Below are 21,707 nucleotides of genomic sequence, written 5' to 3'. Positions count from 1 at the left end.
TTCGGTGGCCGTCGGGATCATCATCTTTCTTGTATCGGGGATAAAGTATTCAGCCGATATTTCGCGATCTCCCATTTGGTAATCTTGTTGGGCTCTAGATAATCTCTGGCTGAGCAGTGCTCATTCGAACTCTTATCGGCACCCTAGGGTTGTTTGGAAAGACTACAGACACCCTCGGATGAAGATGGTTCGGTAGCTGTCTCTCCACGACCAGAAGTGGAGTCTCTGACGGCCAGCGCTTGACTCCTATCTTTGGACTATGCTGGCGACGTGGCCGATCGCCAATAGACCAGACCAATGGCACAAGTTGCTTGGTCATCAGCCCCTTCCTGATGTCGTGCGTAGGAACGGAGCTGGGGTCTTCACCGAGTATCTCAACATCGGTATCTTCTCCGTCCTCGGCATCGGGGCCTACAACCTCATTATCCGAGTCGAAAAGACTGTCCAATGACTCCCCATCGAACGTATTGGGCTCACTCTCGAAAAGTGACTCGCTATCAAACATCTACAAAAACAGAAAAAGGAAACTAAGGGCTATGCCGAATACTAGCCTATCGACCTCTACATCACGACCTATGGCAACTAGACTATCGAACGGAACCTTATGGTCAGTCTAGTTCATGCCAAGGAAGGACGTGTGACAAACCAATGATTGAATAAGAGAGTAAAATGATGGTGTTGAACGGTACCTTAACTTGAACTGCAAAGGAAGTATCGCTCACTGAGATGCCGAACGTCTCGTCAAAAATCGCTACTAATTGCGATCACCTTGTCGAAATTGCTTCGAGTGCCTTTCGTTCGCCTTGTAGGAAATCGCTTTGTGCCGTTTGCTAGCGTCGGAGTGTCTCAACAGAGCTCTCGCTTCTCTCACAAGTGCAAAGTGAATTCCTCTCGAGTCACCCTATTTATAGGGCAAGTTATAGCGGTATGCCTCGAAAAACCAAGCGGTGCATTAATACACGCACCTAATGAGTGCATGCTCCGCGCGTCGTTGATCTATCGGCGACTGGCGGCATCTGAGGCCTTGAGCGAGCGCCCGGTCCCATCCTCTTCGCCAGGCGACTTACGGCTTTAGCGTCGACACGATTCAAAGCGAGGCGGAAGGCCCAATATTGAGCCACTCCTCGGTAGGATTCTTGAGCGGTAGGATATCATTTCACTGCCGAAGATAATTTCAAGTCCCTTTTCAGAACTCTCGCAAGAGAACTTGCAGGGGACTCTGTTTATACCAAAGCGAACAGCTAATGAGAATCGAGCAGTCGACAAAATTGGAGCTATAGTAGCCGGCACGCCTCGGCACCCATCCTACCGATCCCATGATTAGGGCAACCTCCTCCTCTGAGACACGTGACAATCCCATAATTGGTGTCCACAGTCTCACATCGAAATTCTAAACAAAATGCACACTTCTCAAGGTCTATAAAAGAAGACAACTTCCCAAAATGGAGGTAATCAAAACTTACGGCATCACGCCTATTGATCGTAGTCCACTTTACTTAATTTGTACTTACTTAAGCATCGGACAGCCTTGGCGGATACTACACGATGCCTAGGTCTTACAGCGTTTGTTATCTTGCAGATCGCACACCCTACCAAGGCCCAGAGCATGCCGAATGCCCAACATCACTAAGTTACGCGGGAAAGTGCCGAACCATTTTTCTGCGTCAACAAAAACTAATTGTCTGATTGAGCTTTGATAATTTGGTTGTTGTGATTTCAGTTTTCTTGGTGAAAGTCCATAATGGATTTGGAGGCCCAACCAAATTAACAAGTTCAGCAGTACAAAACTGCTTCTTCCCATCTTTTAGTATACATTCAGGAAAATGATTTCTGTTTGTAGATATGGCTTTAGAAATAGTCACATGAACAGAAACTTCAGTAGGCTCTATTATGAAGATTTGTTTCATCAATACTTGTCTAACCCGCAAAGGATGGCTGTTCTTTCATATAGTTTGAATCCAATTAATAGCACTTTGAGGCCTATACAGTATTTGACTCAAACCCAAATTGACCCAGTTCCCAAAATTGCTTCAAATGGATTTCTTGGTATATACGAGCTGTTTTTGTTGTATTACTTTTACTCAACCAAGCCCTCATCGTGATCTTTTAGAAGGAGAGAAAGTAAGAGAGTCAAATCCAGTAAATCAACTCTTGATGAAGTCCAATTTCAAAGGGCCATATCCCAGTTGTTGCCTAGATTTACACCTGAAGAACTTTGCAATGTTATAACTCAGCAAGACGATCCTATTGTGTGTTTAGAGTTGTTCAATTGGGCATCGCAACAGCCATGGTTCAAACGTGATGTTTCTACTTATCACATTACAGTAAAGAAACTTGGGGTAGCTAAAATGTATGAAGAAATGGATGATGTTGTCAATCAAGTGCTTGCTATTTCCTACATCGGTTCTGAGGCACTTTACAATTCCATTATCTATTTTTTCACGGAAGCTCGGAAGTTGACTAGAGCTGTCAATATATTGGAACACTTGCAGAATAGCAGAAACTTGAATTGTAGGCCTTCAATTAGGACGTATAACATTCTTTTTACGGCCTTTTTGAGTAGGGGATCTAATACTTACATAAATCACATGTATATATGGAGGCCATTAGGTGCCTGTTTAGGCAAATGGTGGATGATGGGATTGAACCTGATATTTACTCTTTGAATTATGTGATTAAGGGGTATGTACTTTCCCTTCATGTCAATGATGCACTCAGAATATTCCATCAGATGGGTGTGGTCTATAATTGCTTGCCCAACTCATTTTCGTATGATTATCTCATCCATGGTTTATGTTCCCAAGGCCAAACAAACAATGCTAAGCAGCTGTGCAATGAAATGAAGAGTAAAGGGTTTATCCCAAGTAGTACATCATACAACTCGCTTGTGAACGCTTTGGCTCTTAATGGAGAGGTTGAGGAGGCAGCGAAGTATTTGTGGGAGATGATTGAGAAGCAAAGATCAGCTGAATTCATTCCTTATAGGACAGGCTTGATGAAATCTGCAGACAAGGAAGGGTTGGAGAGGCAATGAGGTTGTTGAAGGAGTTCCTAGAGAAAGACCTTCTGAATGGGCATACTTACAGGAAGCTTCTATATCTGTGCCTACTCTCAATTCAGGTAGTGTCATTGATCGTCTGTGAGCACATCTTCCAATTACTTTGATGTTATCTTCCATAAATCTGCCGGTATTGTTAGTGTGGGATAGTGCCTAAATTAGAGCCTATATGTGGTTGGCAGCTGGTGTATGCAAAATTTTCTGAATAGGTTGTTGATAAGTGGATATGGTAAATTGGATATGAAGAGGCAATAGTATACATTTGAATTCTTTTATATACTTGTCATATCAGTCACTTGTAGCCTATTTGGCTATAAGTTGCTCTTCTTTTACTGTTGAAGTCAAGCCATTGCATCACTACATAAAGTTTGACGATCACGAAAAATGTTGCCATTTGGTTGAAAATCAGTTTAGGCAATAATAACATTTTAGCTCACCTCAAACAGTGCTGTTAAGAAATCAGCACACCACTCTACGAGAGCTTGCTGCCAAGTATGTATCACCGGCATCTCTTCTTGGCACGTCCTCTCGTGGCATCCTCCTCCTCGTCCAGGATAAATCCAAGTGATCTGGAAGATTCTTTACTTCAATTGGTCCAAGAGCACCACCATGCCTCCCTCAGAATCCACAAACTCACTGGTTAGTCCCCCCAACATTTGATCTTGGGTTTTTTTTCTTTATGTTGAAAAAATTCTTAACTTTTGTAATGAATTAGTTACTAATTAATTAAGAGTAATGCAAGTGATTGTGGCAGAGAAGGCACAGAATGAAGCCACTAAAAAGGCAGTGTGTGTGGCAGAGCTTCTGGTGGGAAGCAGTCAACGGTGGGGTGAAAGAGCTGTTTATAAACGAGAAACGAATTGAGCTTGAAATACGGGCATTGACTGCCACCATTTCCTCCTTCATCAAACAGACTGATCGGTGACTCTCACTCACTCGTTCTATGAACACTGGCATTAAGGTTTGTTTAACTTTAAAAAATTAAAAAGAATAATTAGCTTTTGAGAAATGTGGACTAGAGTCCCAACAGAATCCAGCTTGTACATAACTTTCTAAAATATGCTTGTATGTGTTGTTTTGATTCTGATGTTTACAAGAGTGGGATGTGGTTGTAGTTTGACTCTTTTGTTGTGTCGTAGGAAATCGGAGACTTTGAGACCTGGATGAAGATAATGGAATTTTATTCTAAAAACATCAATGCAGCTATCCACAATATTCACCAAGCATGATCTCATAGGTCACAGCAAGTTGTTTCACCAGACACCGTTCTATTTTTCATTTCTCTGTGAAGTACCTTAATCATGGAGTAACTTAGTACTGCACTGCATAGGCTTTCTTCTCCCCTGCCCCTATTAATGTCCAAATTTGTTTTACGGACACTCTGCACTTTGCCTTCACCAAGAGCTCTACAACCAATGGAAAAGGAAAGGGAGGGTTTAGTAATGAGGGAGGCACTACTTGTTTTCGAGTTTTTATACTAATTTGTTGGACATTGTCTTGTGGAGTCTCCACATGTTTACCTATTGTTTTGAGTGACTTTCCCTACAAACATGAGAAGGATTTTTTTGAAAAAGAAAAAAGAAAAAAAGAAGAAGAGATAAAGCAGTTAAAACTACATGGCGAAAAATCCTTCTCATGCTTTATCTCATGAACAAGTTACTTGGAATACCGTATCGAAAAATCAACTAGGAATTGATGTGGTTTGATCTTGTAAAAAATTTATCTTGCCAAGTTAGATTTTCGGATAGCCAAATAAAAATAGCACAAAGTCAAATGGAAAGTAAAGCCATCTCCTTGGCATTTCCATCTTGGGTCCTTGAGAAATATTCTTCTTAAACAAGTCACTCCATATAATCCCGAAAAGAGAAAGAAAGAAAATTGATCAAAGCATATCATTAAACTTCGCGGACTCTAGCGTCCACAATCTAGGCTTGCGGGACAACAACAACAACAACTATACAAACACACGAAGAAAGATCATACATATGTGAAAGCGTAGAAAAAGAGGAGAGATTTTTTATTAGCACTTCACAAGCACACACGTTCAAGTTGGAAAGCGTAGAGCACGCTAAAAGTATACAGAGTTGACATAAGATTTGTCGCGGCCTTTTGTATTTATACTTACCATTTTAATTTCTAACGAAATCGGGCACCTCATTAATTCCTTCAAAATAAATTGCTTTTTGAATACACCTAAATTTTATTTGACTTTTAAAAAGTCATAATTGAAAACACCTAGATTTCGATATATTTTTTTAATGTCAATTGAAATTTGAATTGAATACCCCAAATTTTTACAGACTTTTTAAAAATTTGAATTGAATACATCCAAACTTTTAAACTCTTTTAAAATCTTAATTGAATGTGGCACAAGTAATCCCAACATAAAATTTGAAAATTGAATGGCTATTAAATATTTTATTTAACAATTCATCAGCAGTATTCTCTTCTTCATGATCTTCTTTACCCTCACAATTAAAAACAAAAATAAATTAATTAATAAATTAATAAAATTAATGAAAGGATAGGATGGTCATTCAACGGAAAAAGAATGCTTGTGCAAGGCGACACTATGTCTAAGGACCGGCGATTACTCCCCCAAGCCTCTCTTTCTCGTTATCCTCCCCTCCATCTCACTCTTCAGACTCAGGTCGTCGGCGAGAGACCCCCCCATATTTTCTTCACTTTGAATTTCTTTAGGTTCGTATCTCTATCCTCCTGTCATTGCTTTAAGCCTTTGTCCCCGTTTGAATGTTTGTGGCTTTAAAGTTTGCTTTTGTTATTTGTTTGATTTAAGTTAATTGATGAACTGGGTTTTGTTCAAAGATGGGTTTTAGATCTGGTTTTCTTGTAGAAATTGCATGTGGGTTTTAGTTGTTCTGTTGATGAGTATTATTGTTTGCTGGTCGAATACAATCTTGTATGTGCTACAGGAAGATCTGATCTGATTGGTGCTTCTTGACATTTTGTTTATGGTGTTTCTTTTCAAATGTTTGTGTATTGTTAGGCTTCATTATCTAGTTTGTGGATTTTATCAGTTCTATCTGACTCGATCCCTTGAAGCAAAATTAATAGGTGTTGCTTTCCATAATTGTTACTTTGATTTTGAATTTGTGATTTTTTGAGCAGTTAATGGAGTCGAACCAAGCCAAACCCGGCCTACTGTGCAACCCTGAAGCCTCTCAGAGAACCCTGTATTCTATTCTCACACTTCTTGTTTTTCTCATTTTTAATGTTAAATGTATGATGCGTATTTTTGGTATGGGTAGACCTTATGGTTTTGGGGATTTTGCTTTGTATATGACATTCCAATCCTTTAATTTTTTTAAATAAAAAAAAATATTTTTTGAAGGTACCCATATGTAACTGGTACATCTGTGGTGGCTCTGAAATACAAAGATGGAATTTTGATGGCTGCTGATATGGGAGGTTAGCTGCCAATCCAATTTAGATTGTGTTTCAATTTTTAATTATTTTTTGACAGAAAGGTTAAAGTCCATCGTTTTATGAACAATGCTCATAATCTCTTCTTTTGGAGTTTCAGTACTGTATATGTTGCAAAATTTAGACACCCATGTATGTTCCTTTTCATGTTTCTGTTTAGTTTTGTAACAATATGAAATGATACATTTACTAATAGGTTCTTATGGGTCTACCCTGCGATACAAGAGTGTGGAACGAATGAAGCCTATTGGAAAGCATTCTCTTCTTGGTGCAAGTGGAGAAATAAGTGACTTTCAAGAGCTATTACGTTATCTTGATGAGCTCATGTAAGCATTGTTTTGAAGAAAATTTATGTTGAAGATACCTTCCCTAATGCTTTCGTTGTGATTTTTGCTATGCTTCTTGGTATTATTTGCAACTTGAGCTCAAAAGACTATTCATTTTTTGTTTTATGGTTGTAGCCTATATGACAACATGTGGGATGATGGCAACTCTTTGGGACCTAAAGAGGTCCACAACTATTTGACCCGGGTGATGTACAATAGGCGTAACAAGTTCAATCCACTGTGGAACTCTCTTGTCCTTGGTGGAGTGAAAAAAGGACAGAAGTACCTTGGTATGGTAGGCCTCATATAATCCTTCCCTTAATGCGTTGTAGCATGCTGTGTGCAATTAGGAAAGCTGATTATTTATTTATTTATTTATTTATTCAAGAATAAAGTTTCTGAATGTGCTGACTTAGTTACTTGTCATTTTCTTTTATCCCTATCCAGGTTAGCATGATAGGTGTAAATTTTGAGGATAATCATGTAGCTACAGGATTTGGAAATCACCTTGCACGGCCTATTCTTCGTGATGAATGGCATGAGAACTTGACTTTTGAAGAGGGTGTAAAGCTACTGGAGAAATGCATGCGTGTCCTCCTCTATCGTGATCGGTCTGCTGTCAACAAGCTTCAGGTATAGTAATTAATTAATGTTATTTACTCTATCTTTTGTCGTCCTATAATAATAACAGTGCTATAAGCTATCAATTCCTTAATATTAAGGCTTTTAAGAAACGATGATATGACTAGCAATCATTGAGGGCCTTCTCATCTATCTATCTATCTTTTTTTTCTTTTTCTTTTTTTTTGACCTGCCATATAATTCACCTATCTGTTATCTTTAATTGGCTTCAACATTTATAAACCTTTTTAAATATGAAACCTGGTAAACCTTTTTTAATATATTTGAAGTGTTTTGTTTTTCTATTTTTGTAAATTCTCTCTCTCTCTCTCTCTCTCTCTCTCTCTCTCTCTCAAATAGGTTTTCACTAAACTTTTGTCACTCTTGATCTTACTAGTTTGTCATTTAAGAAACTCTCATGTGCCTAATAAGTGTTGTAATCCCCTTTCACTGGTGAAGTGCTAGTTATTTACTGGACTATTAATTGGGCTTTAGCTCCGGAAAGTGTTTAAAGTGGAGACAGAGGAAAGGAAAGGAAAAGTATTATGCTGATGAACGTGGTTACATGGTTTTGATTTCAATTTTCTGTCGGAATATTTTCCTATTTCTACCCAACAAGTTTTCTAACATCTGTTCTGTATATATTTTATGCAAATCAGAAATCACATTGTAGAATGAGTTGCTTGGTAGAATTTACTTATTGTTTCTATTTGTCATACTTATAAAAGGAAGGATTTAGGGTTTAGGTGATGATGGGTCATTTAAGAGGGAAGTTGTTATTGATCTTTGGATGTGCTTAATGCTAGATATTGTGTGGTTTTGAACATCACATGATTTTAAACACCACCTTCGTCTCTGAAGAGGTGCTGAAGGTTTGTGGCATATGTTTGTGGATTTAGTTTGGTGTGAAACAATTTCCTCTGTTTTGCCTCCTTTGCTAGTAAAGTGAAAACACTTATTTCTAGAAAGTTCTGTTAGTAAAGTGATATTGCATATTTGCACACATCAGATAACTGCAATGAGATATATATATATATATATATATATATATTTTATTTTATTTTTATTTTTAAAGTGAAACTAATAGTTTGGAATTGGCATAGTAGTTGCAAGGCCAAAAAGGAAAATCCAACAATCAGTGTTTAAGGATCTTGATAATTTTGTGCATTGTAAGGGTGGAGTGTATTGTTTTGCTTGAACGTGGATTGGCACTTCTTTGTCAGATGACACACTTTAAACTTTGAAATTGCAGATTTCCAAAATCACTGAAGAAGGTGTAACCATCTCTCAGCCCTACTCTTTGAAGACTTTCTGGGGTTTCTCTGCTTTTGAAAATCCAACATTGGGTGCTGAAGGATCATGGTAGTTGAATACAGGCATGGGTTCTGAACATGAAACAGCCAACTAGGAGCTAAGTTGAACTTTAATGTGTTTCTACAGTTATTGGAACCATGAATTTGTAACAGTGTTGACTCGAATATAGCTGGTTGGCTTTGAGAAACATTTTAGCTATATTACCCATCGTTTTCTTAAATTTGGTGTTGCAGCATCCAACAAGTATGAACTTATTGTAGTGACACTTAAAGCAATTTCTATTTTCCTTTGAATCATTTGGCCAGTATGTGGTCTGAATTTCATATAATCGGTTGCAGGATACATACGTACATACATATATATTTATATATCAATAAATTGTTTGATTAGCAATAACAGGAATAGGAATTCTATCTGGCATCTGATTTTCTTTGTTTTCATAAAAAATAGTGGTCTTTTTCTAGAATTTTTGGGATACTGGGGGCAATAGGAGGATATCATGGATTGTTGTTAAGCAAGGAGAAATGATTTATTGTTTGTTCTACACGGTTATTGAAGCTCCACAGTGCTTCTTGTGGTAGGAGTGTGTTTTTAAGTTTAGGAGGGGATGGTTTTAATCAGTCTAAGTTTGACGATTGGAAAGTTTCTTTAGATTATAAAATATTTTTGGAGCCGTCAGATGTGAAATGTATGATCTAAATTCTTGTGATGAGACGATTATGTTTATGCTCTCCAGATGGAAGGCAAACTGTCGTAAGCTTGAAACACTTGACCAAAATTGTTCACGTCCTCGGTTATTGTCGAAGAAAATTAGCGTTTGACAAGAATAGATTATTGCTTCAACATCTCAACGCAAACAGTATCATTTTGATGGATAATGTTTACTGATAGAACAGTGTGTCGATTGAACATACATTGAAAGTTTATAGTGTAATGGAACACTGCCACGTGATATGACCAATCTATGTGCTATAATGAAGTGGGCGACAGAAGTTTTACTTTAGGGTATTATAACCGATTTACGTGTTAAATATGGATGAATCTTGGCTAAGCATACATAGAAGCAAAAACAAAACATTACCTGGATCTAGCTTTCTGGTATTCCAGACTCAGTTGAATCTTAGACCAACAAATTAACAACCAAAATGAATTTCAGGTAGAAACACTTCATTTCCAAGAGAGTACATGTAATGTTTACAATAATTTAGATGAATTATCAACTATCAAGGAATATTTTATATGATATGGCACACATTCTTTATTGTTATGGAAACCAAAAACAAACAAATAAATTTTTCTTCAAAACAATGCTTACCATTGGAGGTCGAGGTATCTCTAATCTTGTGATTGAAATGGATTCAGCTCTTGTTGTGCATCTCATGAAGAATCCTGATACCATTGGAGGTCATCCCCTTGCTGGTCTGTTAGCTAGTTGCTGGGATTTTATGAATTTGCTCAGTGATTGTGATCTTCAGCATGTCCATCGGGAGCAGAACTGCTTGGCTGATTGTCTTGCTAATGGTAGCTATAATTTGGACTTAGGCGTGTGTTGGTTTGACTCGGTGCCTCTTTGGGCTGAAGCTGCTTTGGTTAATGATAGGATTGGGGTCTCTAGACTCTGTTTAGTTCCTGTTGTGTAGGTTCTGTTTGGGGTTTTTTTCCCCATGTCATAAAAAAAAAAAAAAAAAAAACAAATAAATAAAAAAGAAACATTGGTAACCAAGTTTTATGCAGCTAGTTGTTTAGATGCCGTAAGCTTGGAAGTGTTCTTATACTTTTCTTGGGGGAAAATATCATGCCATGAAAGTTTAAGCTTGGCACAGCAGAAACCGAGAGAACTTGCACCAGAAACATACATGAGCTGAAAATGCAGGCATTTTGCACCTGCAAAACAGAGAGTAAACAGCGAACTGTAAGGATGAGAACAAAATGAAAATAAATACTCTTATGAAGTGTACAAAGTTTGCTGGTGCTCCTAGTATTTGTCTAAGACAAACAAAGTTGAACCCCATTTTCATCAAAACTAAAACTTCTGGTTGCCATTGCTTGCCACAGTAGTGGTTTTCGTGCATATGCAAGGTTTCCTATGCAGAAGAGATGACACCGGCATCCCAGCCCCCCCAACAGGGTCATGACCAACGACGGTGCCATCTCTCCTGCGTAGCGAACCTCTCAATGCTTTACTCTCCTTCCATTTATGATTGGTTTTGCTCTACGAAAGAATTGCTCTACGAAAGAGGTATTTTGTAGTAACCCATCATGGCTTTGAATATTCTCTGTGTACTTATCCAGACTGTCTCCAGCCATATACAGCCACAAGCATATATCAGCCCCAATAAACCAGTAGACAAAATTTACATGTTACATATATTTTCATGGTACTAATAATTATAAGAAAATAAAATTCCATTTAATTATGAGGTCATTTGTGGAACGTCAGCCGTACCATATAAGACAGGAGCTAATGGGAGACCTATGCTAGCTATTGTCTGGGTATCTTGTGAGCTCGGCAAAACTCTAAAATGCATCATTATCCGAGGCAGCAAATGCTGGCCCCCCCAATTTATAGTCAAATCATACAGCTTAAAGACAGAGCAACTTGAACCACAAACACAAAAAGCAGCTAAAGCAGCAATTGATGCATGGAGTTAAAAATTCTCTCTCAATCACTTCACGAAGCTGGACATCAAGTGGACTGATAAAAATTTACAAGGCATCAACAGTTATGTAGTTGGAAGCATCAGGCTCACCAAATTCCTATTCATTTAAGTAGTGTCACTTGTTTAGTCAGTTGATTACCAATAAAATGGTTTCCTTTTAATACATGTTGTATTATCGATTTGGCTAATGTTTCACAAGAAAAACCTTAAGAAGCCACCTTAAAAATAGGCGGCTACGAGCATTGAGTTGCACTATTGAGTGGTCACATTATGTAGAATCCAGTTCAATGGTTTAAGGAAGAGGGCACAATCATGTATCAGCCTCTCATGTACTCACTCTTCAAGGGTGCCCTTTATTCAGTGAATGGCATATGCAGGTCTCATTCGTTCATTGAATCCTACTCAGGATCCATCCATATTGTTATATACTTTTTTTGGGTTATATTGGAGAGGAAAGATAACCCACCACCACTGTGGTGGAACCCATTGGCACTTCATTTTAGGTAAAAGGGTGACTTTGCTACCGATTGTGTATGGTTCCCTCCACTAACAGGAAGGGCAGCGGAAATAGGTATTTTTAGGATTAGGGTTTTGATGTTGTAGAGACGGATCGGAATCCGCTCTAATACCAACTCAAAATAATTAGGGTTTAAACTGATATGTTCATTATTCTCTCAAGGAAGAATATATATACTACATACGGAGTAGTTACAAATAGGAAATATGTACAAAATCTCCTAATTCTACTCAAATTAGATAATTACAATAAAATATAAATTCTATTCCTAATAGGAACGTTGACTCACGCCAACACTCCCCCTCAAGTTGGTGCATAGATATCGGTAATGCCCAACTTGTCAAGTGAGTCTTCAAATCGGCGCTTTGACACGGCATGAGTCAACATATCTGCAAGCTGCTCTGAAGAAGGCACAAAAGGTATAGAAATTGACTTATGCTCCAACTTCTCCTTAATGAAATGCCGATCAACTTCTACATGCTTAGTTCGATCATGTTGCACCGGATTGTTACCACAATGGAGCTTTGTAGCAGCATTCGGTCTAAAACCAATTTCAGCAAGTAACCACCTCAACCACAGTATTTCATAAACCCCTTGGGCAATCCCTCTGTACTCAGACTCTACAGAGAACCGAGACACAACGTTTTGCTTCTTGCTATGCCACGTAACTAGGTTACCCCCAACAAAGGTGAAGTAACCTGATGTAGAACGTCTATCTGTAATATTCCCTACATAATATGCGTTAGTGTAACCTTCTAAATCCAAGTGACCCTTTTTCTTAAATAATAAACCTCTCCCAGGAGCAGATTTTAAGTAACTCAAAATATACATCACAAAAGCCATATGATCCTCACTAGGTGAATGCATAAATTGGCTAGCAACGCTTACAACATAGACAATATCAGGGCATGTCAACAATAAATAAATCAATCTCCCAACCAACCTTTGGTATCTTTCTTTGTTAGCTGGGACATGATCCACAAACACCCCAAGTTTATGATTCTCAACAATAGGTGTATGAGCTGGTTTACAGTCAAGCATTCCAGTATCTACTAGTAGGTCCATGACATACTTCCTTTGTGAAAGAAATAAGCCATGTTTAGATCGAGTGACTTCCACTCCTAGAAAATATTTCAGATTGCCCAAATCTTTCATCTCAAATTCAGATGCTAAAAGCTTCTGTAGTTCCTTAATTTCTACATTATCATTACCAGTCACAATCATATTATCAACATAAATAATCAACAAAGTCACCTTACCAGCCCTATGCTTAATGAATAGAGTATGATCAGTATTGGCTTGTTGGTAACCAAACTTCTTCATAGCTGTAGTAAATCTGTCAAACCATGCCAAGGAGACTACTTTAACCCATACAACGCCTTTTGAATTTGCACACGTTCCCCGTTTCACCGGTAACCCTATACCCTGGTGGAAGACTCATGTACACTTCTTCTTCTAGTTCACAATGTAAGAATGCATTTTTACATCAAATTGTCTTAGGGTCTAATCCAATTTCACTGCTAAGGACAACAAAACTCTGACAATATTCATCTTAGCCATAGATGCAAAAGTATCATGATAATCAACTCCATATGTCTGAGTGAACCCTTTAGCTACTAATCTTGCCTTGTACCTCTCCACAGTACCATCTGCATTATATTTAACTGTAAACACCCATCTGCATCCTACAGGCTTCGTTTCCTTTGCTATTTTATGGGTTTTAAAGTCATCTAATGACCAAAACAACATCTGTAACACATCTGCAACATGTTTGCAATCATTATGGGGCTAAAAAAAATCGAGAAATGTTCTTTGAAACACAAAATCCTTTCTACACAAAATCTTTTTTTTTCTTTATGACTCAAAACTCAAACAAAAACAACAAAACTCCACACCCCCAAACCGAAACTAAGCATTGTCCTCAATGTTTAAAGTGAATGCGTGTAACAATTAGTGAAGGCATAGAAGGATGGAAAATAAAGAGAAAAAAAACAAATTAAATATATAAAAAAGGAACGAAGGTACCTACTTGGGTTGCTTCCCAACAAGCGCTTGGTTTATAGTCATCGGCCCGACTAATTGATGGCGATTACTCGGTGTCTCGGAAAGGGATTTGAAGTGCGGGTGGAATGGGGTCGGCTTCCAAGTACGGCTTCAAGCGTTGACCATTGACTTTGAACATAGTAGTTGTGGCCTCATTATGAATCTCAACGGCACCATAAGGAAAAACTTGAACAACTGTAAATGGACTGGACCATCGGGAGCAAAGCTTGTCGGGATAGAGCTTGAGACAAGAATTGAAGAGGAGGACTTTTTAACCAGCGTGAAACTCCTTGCGCACTAGCATCCATGTCAAAATTCAAGGTCTTGATTGCCCAATAGGCTTTATGCTCTAACTCCACTGGTAAGTGACATGCTTTTCCAAAAACTAGACGATATGGTGACATTCCAATAGGAGTTTTAAATGTTGTACAATACACCCAAAGTGCATCATCTAACTTTAAGGACCAATCTTTTTGTGAAGTTCCAACGGTCTTCTCCAAGATCTTTTTTAACTCTCTATTGGAAATTTGGACTTACCCACTTGTTTGCGGATGATAAGGTGTAGAGACCTTATCTGTAATACCATATTTGGCCAAAAGGGCATTGAATTGTCTGTTGCAAAGTGTGTACCACCACCCATTTGGACACATAATCTACCGCAACCAAGATATATTTATTCGTCATAGATGCTGGAAAAGGTCCCATAAAATCTATGCCCCAAACATCAAATAATTCGACTTCAAGAATATTATGTAATGGCATTTGATTTCGACTAGAAATATTACCTGTACGTTGGCAACGATAGCATGAGGATACGAAGGTATGGGCATCCTTGAATAAAGTAGGCCAAAAGAAACCCGATTGGAGAACTTTTACTTCAGTTTTGGTGCCTCCGAAGTGCTCTCCACATGCAAGTGTGTGACAATGCCGCAAAATAATGTCCATCTCGGTCTCAGGTACACATCTTCGAATGACTTGATCCGAACAATGTTTCCACAAGTAGGGGTCATCCCAATAATAATGTTTCACCATGGAAAGAAATTTCTTTTTCTGAGGAGGGGAAGAATCATAAGGAACAATGTTGCTGGCCAAATAATTCACAAAATCAGCATACCATGGAGCATCAACGGTTTGGATGGTGAGAAGTTGTTCATCGGGGAATGTTTCTAGAATGGGGATAGCGGCAATAGTTCCTTCTTCCTCTCGGACGTTTTCTGTTCCTTTCTTGTCACGAATTTCAAGATCAAATTCTTGTAATAAGAGTATCCAATGGATCAATCTAGGTTTGGCCTCTTTCTTATAGAGCAAATATTTCAGAGCAGCATGATCGGAATAAACAATCACTTTAGACCCAATCAAATAAGAGCGGAATTTATCCAATGCAAACACTACGACAAGCAATTCTTTTTCTGTGGTGGAGTAGTTTAACTGGGTATCATTCAATGTTCGACTGGCATAAGAAATTACGTGGAGTAGTTTATTTTTTCTTTGACCCAAAACTGCTCCAACCACATAGTCACTAGCATCACACATAATTTCAAATGGCAATTCCCAATCTGGTGCAACTATGATGGGTGCTGAGGTAAGCTTCTCCTCAAAGTACTAAAAGCCTCCAAACACTTCGAAGTGAAAATAAATTCGGCATCCTTGAGTAATAAATTACAAAGGGGCTTTGTAATTTTGGAAAAATCTTGAATAAATCGACGGTAAAATCCGGCATGACCCAAGAAACTTCGAATGCCCTTGACCATGGTGGGCGGCGGCAACTTAGCAATGGTGTCAATTTTCGCTTTGTCAACTTCTATACCTCTTGCTGAAATTTGATGTCCCAAAACAATTCCCTCTTGTACCATAAAATGGCATTTTTCCCAATTTAAAACTAAATTGGTTTCTTCACATCTTTGCAAAACTAAGGCCAAGTTATGTAGACATGAATCAAAGGAAGAGCCAAAGACAGAGAAGTCGTCCATGAATACATCAATGAAACGTTCCACCATGTCGGAAAAAATGCTCATTATACATCGTTGGAAAGTGGTTGGTGCATTGCATAGGCCAAAAGGCATACGTCGGTACGAAAAGGTGCCAAATGGGCATGTGAATGTGGTCTTCTCTTGATCTTCAAGAGCAATTGGTATTTGATTATACCCAGAATACCCGTCCAAAAAGCAATAGTGCGAATGCCCAGCTAATCTCTCCAACATTTGATCTATGAATGGAAGCGAGAAGTGATCTTTACGGGTTGCTAAATTTAATTTTCTGTAGTCAAAGCAAACTCTCCATCTAGTTGTAGTGCGGGTCAGCACCATCTCATTGTTTTCATTTTTGACAACAATTATCCCTTCTTTTTTTGGCACAACCTGCACAGGGCTCACCCAACTACTATCAGATATAGGATAAATAATACATGCATCTAGTAATTTAAGTACCTCAGCTTGGACAACGTCCGTCATGTTTGGATTGAGTCGGCGTTGATGCTCTATGGAAGGTCTGAAATTGTCCTCCAATAAAATGCGGTGCATGCACTTGGAAGGGCTAATTCCCTTGATATCTGCAATTGTCCATCCTATGGCAGCTTTGTGCTATTGCAAATTTTTAACAACTTCTCTTCCTCTGCAGTGTTCAAATTAGCAGCAATAATTACAAGAAGAGTACTATTCACCCAAGAAAGCATACCTTAGATGTGATGCAAGAGGCTTTAAGACCAAGGAGGGGGCGGCAATGGTGCTTGGTTGTAGCTTAGGGGGTGAGTCACCAAGTGGTTCGAATTCTGGCCACTTATCTTTAATTTTTGGCTTTGATGCATCCAAGTATTGTGCCATCTCAATAATTTCCTGATTTTCCGTCTCCTTGTTATTGTGGTGGACTAAACAAGCCTTTAATGGATCACATGGATTTTCTATTTCAAAGTGTGAGGATATTTCTCTTTCCAATGTGTCCATCAGTATGCATGTTTCTTCACTTTCTGGATACAGCAACGCTTTATACACATTGATCGCTACACTCTTGTCTGCTACCCTTAAAACCACAAGACCTTGTTCAACGTCAATTAAGGTCCTCCCAGTGAGTAAGAATGGCCGGCCCAAGATGATTGGTGTATCGCCATTGGTTTCCATATCTATGACAAGAAAATTTGCAGGAAAGACAAGGGTATCAACCTTAACAATCACATCTTCAATCATGGCTTTGGGTAGTGTAATTGATCTATCCGCCATCTGCAAAGAAACAAAAGTAGATTTAATTTCCTCCCCCAACCATAGATAAGGGCATTAAATTAATGCTAGAACCTAAATCACACAACGCTTTATCAAAATAAATAGAACCAATTGTGCAAGGTATATCGAAACTCCCTGGATCTTTCTTTTTCTCTGGCAGTTTTTGGCCTTGCAAGATGGCGCTACATCTCTTGGACAGCTTTACTGTGAGGTTGTTCCCCAATTTCTTCATTGAAGTTATGATATCTTTCATGAACTTTGCATATGTGGGCATATGTTCTAGCGCATCAATGAAAGGAATATTGATCTCCAATTTCTTAAGAATTTGCAGAAATTTCTCAAATTGTTCTTCAACTTTCTTGCTCTTTAAACGTTGAGGGAATGGAATTTCATGGACATAGGAATTGGCTCTCAGTTGTCCAGTTGAACCATCTTGTTTGGCAGCTGCTGGAACTTTCTTCAACTATTCCTTGCTTATGGAAGGAAGCTCTCTAGCGTGCTCTTGTTCCAAATCAACGACTGTCTTGATTGGTCATCCATTCCGCAATGTAATGGCCTTAGCTTGCTCCAAATTCTTTGGGTTTATTTCCGTTTGGCTGGGCAATGTACCCGACTCTCTCCCCATCAAAACTTGAGCTAACTGTCCCATTTGAACTTCCAAATTTCTTATAGAGGCTGCTTGATTTTGTAACGTGGTCTCGGTCTTGCTCATAAATTGATTGGTGTCATTTGAGAGAGTACTCGTATTTCCAGCAAGTTGAGTTAGTACGTCCTCTAACCCAACCTTTTTCTCTTGAGGTGGAAATCCAAGAGGTGGTTTTTGTGCATTTTGGTTATTACTCCAAGAGAAATTCGGGTCATTTTTCCATCCCGGGTTGTAGGTGTTGGAATATGGATTATTCCTTTGACGATTGAAATCTCCAACTTGATTTACTTGTTTGAGTGCAGAGAATGGATTCCCATTGTTGCAATCAGCACTAGAGTGATTTCCTGCACAAAATTCACAAATAACATTAGGGGTTTGAATCGCATTGACATTTAATGAACCAAGTTGTTTAGAGAGAGTAGAAATTTGTGCAGTTAATGCAGTTATTGCATCGATGTCATGAACTCCGGCTTTCTTAGGCATTGCACGTTCACTAGGCCATTGATAGCTGTTGGATGCCATGGTCTCAAGCAATTCGTATGCTTCATCCTGCGTTTTGGCCATCAAGGCTCCTCCAGCTGCGGCATTAATGAGAGTTTTGCTTGTAGTGTTCAGCCCATTGTAGAATGTTTGGACTTGCATCCACTTTGGTAACTCATGGTATGGGCATTTACGAAGCAACTCCATGTATCTCTCCCAAGCTTCATACATCTGTTCCTTGTCGAATTGTGTGAATGTCATGATTTCGTTGCGGAGCCCTGCTGTCTTAGCTGGAGGAAAGAATTTAGCCAAAAATCAAAAAAAATTTAGCTAAATCATCCCATGTAGTGATCAAATTGGGTGGTTGAGAAGTCAACCACAATTTTGCTTTCTAATTCAGTGAGAATGGAAAAAGTCTAAGGCGAATGGCATCGCTAGAAGCTCCATTAATCTTGAATGTATCGCATATCTCCAAAAAATTTGAAATATGGGTGTTGGGGTCCTCGTGAGAAAGGCCACAAAAGATGGAATTGCGTTGGATCATGCTTAGGATCGCTGGCTTAATTTCAAAATTGTTGGCATCGATTGTGGGGTGGCGAATGCTCGTTGATCCGACGGTGGGAGTGCCAAACTCTCTAACTTGCCTTTCCGCTTCAGCCATGGTGGTTGGTTCTATTGGATTTTGCTGGGGTCTTGCTTGGTGAACTCGATTGCGCTTGTGAAACGTCCACTCGATTTCAGGGTCTAAAGGTATAAGTTTAGATGTCTGCGAACGTCTTCCAAAACTCATGCACTAACTAAGCAAGTACCTGTAGGAAAAAAAAATAAAAAATACAATTAAAAAAATAAAAATAATAAAAATTTTCCAAAGTAAAATTCGGACCAAAATATATCAATATCAATTAAAATCAGTTTAGCCCCCGTCGACGGTGCCAAAATTGATAACGAAATTGCAGGACACAAAATCGTAGCAAAATAGTGTAGTGGTAAGTGAGTATCGTTCCGCAGAGACTAAGACTAATTAACTGAGTACTGATTATGATTAATCCTAAACTTTATCTGGATGTTCGAATGGTGAGGTTTTGATTAATCAGAATGAACTAACATAAACAATAAGAAAATTCGGCAAACACTGATGGTATGAGCACTAGAGTTCCGATTTCACCATAGTCAATTCTACCCTATTCATGTAACTAGTTAATCCTAATTATTATCCATATTAATGGTAAATTTTCCTTAATTATTCAATATGACATGCCTGTCTATACCAAAAGTATTCCTACATGCCTGTCTATACTCGATGCCTAGATGAAAAACTAAGAAGTAGAAACCTATTAAGTTCTATGGAAATTTATGGAAACCACACAAGCCTTGATTAACCTTCCAGTTCACTCAAGTAACCTGTGGTACCAATTACCAGAATCAAATTCCTAAGTTGGATATTCCTATCGTCAACTAAAGCATCAAATCAATTAAGTGGTGATCAAGCACTCAAAGCATTAAGAATGGTAAAAGATACTTAACATGGAAAATAATATCAAATTAACATAAACACATAAATAAGGTATTCATGGCTAGGCTACATCATAGCCCTAGCAAAAAGGAAATTAGAACATGATAAACTTATTGAGAATCACAGAGTGGTTGATGGTAGACATGAAGATGAACTCGAAAACTCCCAAAAAGCTCCAAGTTGGCCGGCGGCAGCAGGACTTCTCTTTGCAAGAATTGGGTATTTTCGGGTAGTGAAAAGTATGGATCCCCTCTATGAGGCCAGCCCTATGCTATTTATAATACACAAATCCTTAACCTAGTTACAATCAAATACTACCAAAAATAGGTTTCCCAAAATCTTTCCCAAAATCTATTTGATTGCTTCTCCAAATTCCACAAGGATTTGACCAAACTTCCTCCTTTAAGCTTTGGCCGGTTGATTGCCTTCTAAGAAACATGTTCTTTGTCTCCAATTAATCCTTGTCGTACATCTTAATGGTTTTTGAGTCCAATTTGACAACTTTTCGTCCAATTCTTCTAATTAGGGACCAACTACACAATTCTCACAAAATACATTAAACCCAACAATTTAATCCAAGAAAATCAATAAATAAATAAGCGAATGAGGCATAAAATATATGCAAAATATGGACTTATCAGGTAGATCAACAATGTCTCATGTATTATTTTTCTGCAACGCCTCCATTTCAATATTCATGGTTTTAGCCAACTTTGGATCATTAAATGCCTCCTCAACACGAGTTGGAATTTTAATACTATCCATTCTGGTCATAAACGCTTTGCACTTAGGAGATAATCTGTGATCAGACACATAATGGGCAATAGCATATCTCGCTTTGCCTTGTCGTGAGTAGCGATTAGGTGGAACCCCACGGTTCTGTCTAGGTAGTAAAACATAAGAATTATCATAAGTATGAATAGAAGCACTTACCTCAGGAATATCCAGGGGAGCTTAATTGGGTACTATTAGAGAAACTTCGTAGGGGGCAATCGGTTCGAGTGATGTAGTGACATTAGTTAAAATAGCAGGTTCAGCTAGTGTAGCTGGTTCACCTTGTGTAGCAAGTTCGACCGGCGTAGTAGGTTCAGCAGGTTCGGTCGGCTCTTCCTTTTGTATCAAACTATCCAATACTACTCCCACTGTAAATCTAGCAAGTTATGTCCTTCACTACTAGTCTCCCCTTGAAGGACATGCGCGGGTGTATTAGAGAAGAACATTTCATCCTCAATAAAGGTAACATCCATAGAGACATATAGACCTCGGGTGGCAGGATGATAGCATCGATAACCTTCCTGATGAGGAGAGAAACCCAGAAAGACACAGTGGAGAGCACATAGGTCTAACTTACTCCTCTGATTCTGATGGAGGTGAACATAGACAACACAACCAAACACCTTTGGAGACAGAGTCAACATAGAGGAGGCAGAGATATGACGGGTCAGATGCACTGCATAGGAGTGTGGAAATCCAAAACTCGTGAAGGTAGGACGATTCAAAAGATAAAGCGCATAGGTAAAGCATCCATCCGAGAATCGCTTTGGAACTAACGCACAAGCAGAGCACGGGCACAGCAAGGATATACCCATTTTTACGTTCAGCAACCCCATTCTGTTGTGATGTTTGAGGGCAAGTAGTCTCATGAAGTACACCCTTAGTATGAAAAAAAAAATGGGATAACGCCAAATTAACAAATTCTCCACCATTATCATATCGAAAAACCTTAATAGGGAGCATAAATTGAGTCTGAATCATCTGATAGAAACGTTGAAAATTTTCGACAACTTATTTTTCATCCCATATAACCACATCATAAGAGTGCAATCATCCACAAATAACACAAACCAAGGAACTCCCAAGGCTGTAGAAACCG

General features: G+C 38.6%; 4 protein-coding genes across 4 annotated transcripts; 2 read left to right on the top strand and 2 right to left on the bottom strand.

The window, feature by feature from the left end:
- The first annotated feature begins 1,931 nt into the window (after positions 1-1,931).
- On the top strand, positions 1,932-3,165 carry LOC148919241 (pentatricopeptide repeat-containing protein At2g27800, mitochondrial-like). Its single transcript, XM_089048819.1, is given in 4 exon segments — positions 1,932-1,987; positions 2,111-2,582; positions 2,585-2,987; positions 2,990-3,165. Coding segments are annotated over 4 exon segments (1,107 nt in total).
- A 2,452-nt stretch (positions 3,166-5,617) lies between these two features.
- LOC103327181 (proteasome subunit beta type-4-like) lies at positions 5,618-9,059 on the top strand. The gene is made up of 7 exons (XM_008229476.3): positions 5,618-5,758; positions 6,188-6,252; positions 6,411-6,487; positions 6,699-6,828; positions 6,964-7,123; positions 7,276-7,461; positions 8,702-9,059. The coding sequence occupies exons 2-7, from the start codon at positions 6,191-6,193 to the stop codon at positions 8,813-8,815; spliced, it is 729 nt and encodes a 242-aa protein (XP_008227698.1). The 5' UTR covers positions 5,618-5,758; positions 6,188-6,190; the 3' UTR covers positions 8,816-9,059.
- A 7,575-nt stretch (positions 9,060-16,634) lies between these two features.
- LOC148919240 (uncharacterized) lies at positions 16,635-17,195 on the bottom strand. Its single transcript, XM_089048818.1, has one exon. The coding sequence runs from the start codon at positions 17,193-17,195 to the stop codon at positions 16,635-16,637; it is 561 nt and encodes a 186-aa protein (XP_088904944.1).
- Positions 17,196-17,727: 532 nt separating this feature from the next.
- On the bottom strand, positions 17,728-18,582 carry LOC107880735 (uncharacterized). Its single transcript, XM_016792835.2, has one exon. It carries the CDS (start codon positions 18,580-18,582, stop codon positions 17,728-17,730), a length of 855 nt encoding a protein of 284 aa, XP_016648321.2.
- Between the last annotated feature and the right edge of the window lie 3,125 nt (positions 18,583-21,707).

Source organism: Prunus mume, linkage group LG3, assembly GCF_029339155.1.
Source record: "Prunus mume cultivar Tortuosa linkage group LG3, ASM2933915v1, whole genome shotgun sequence".
NCBI classification, from domain to species: Eukaryota; Viridiplantae; Streptophyta; class Magnoliopsida; order Rosales; family Rosaceae; genus Prunus; species Prunus mume.
This window is presented reverse-complemented; position numbering and strand designations above follow the sequence as displayed.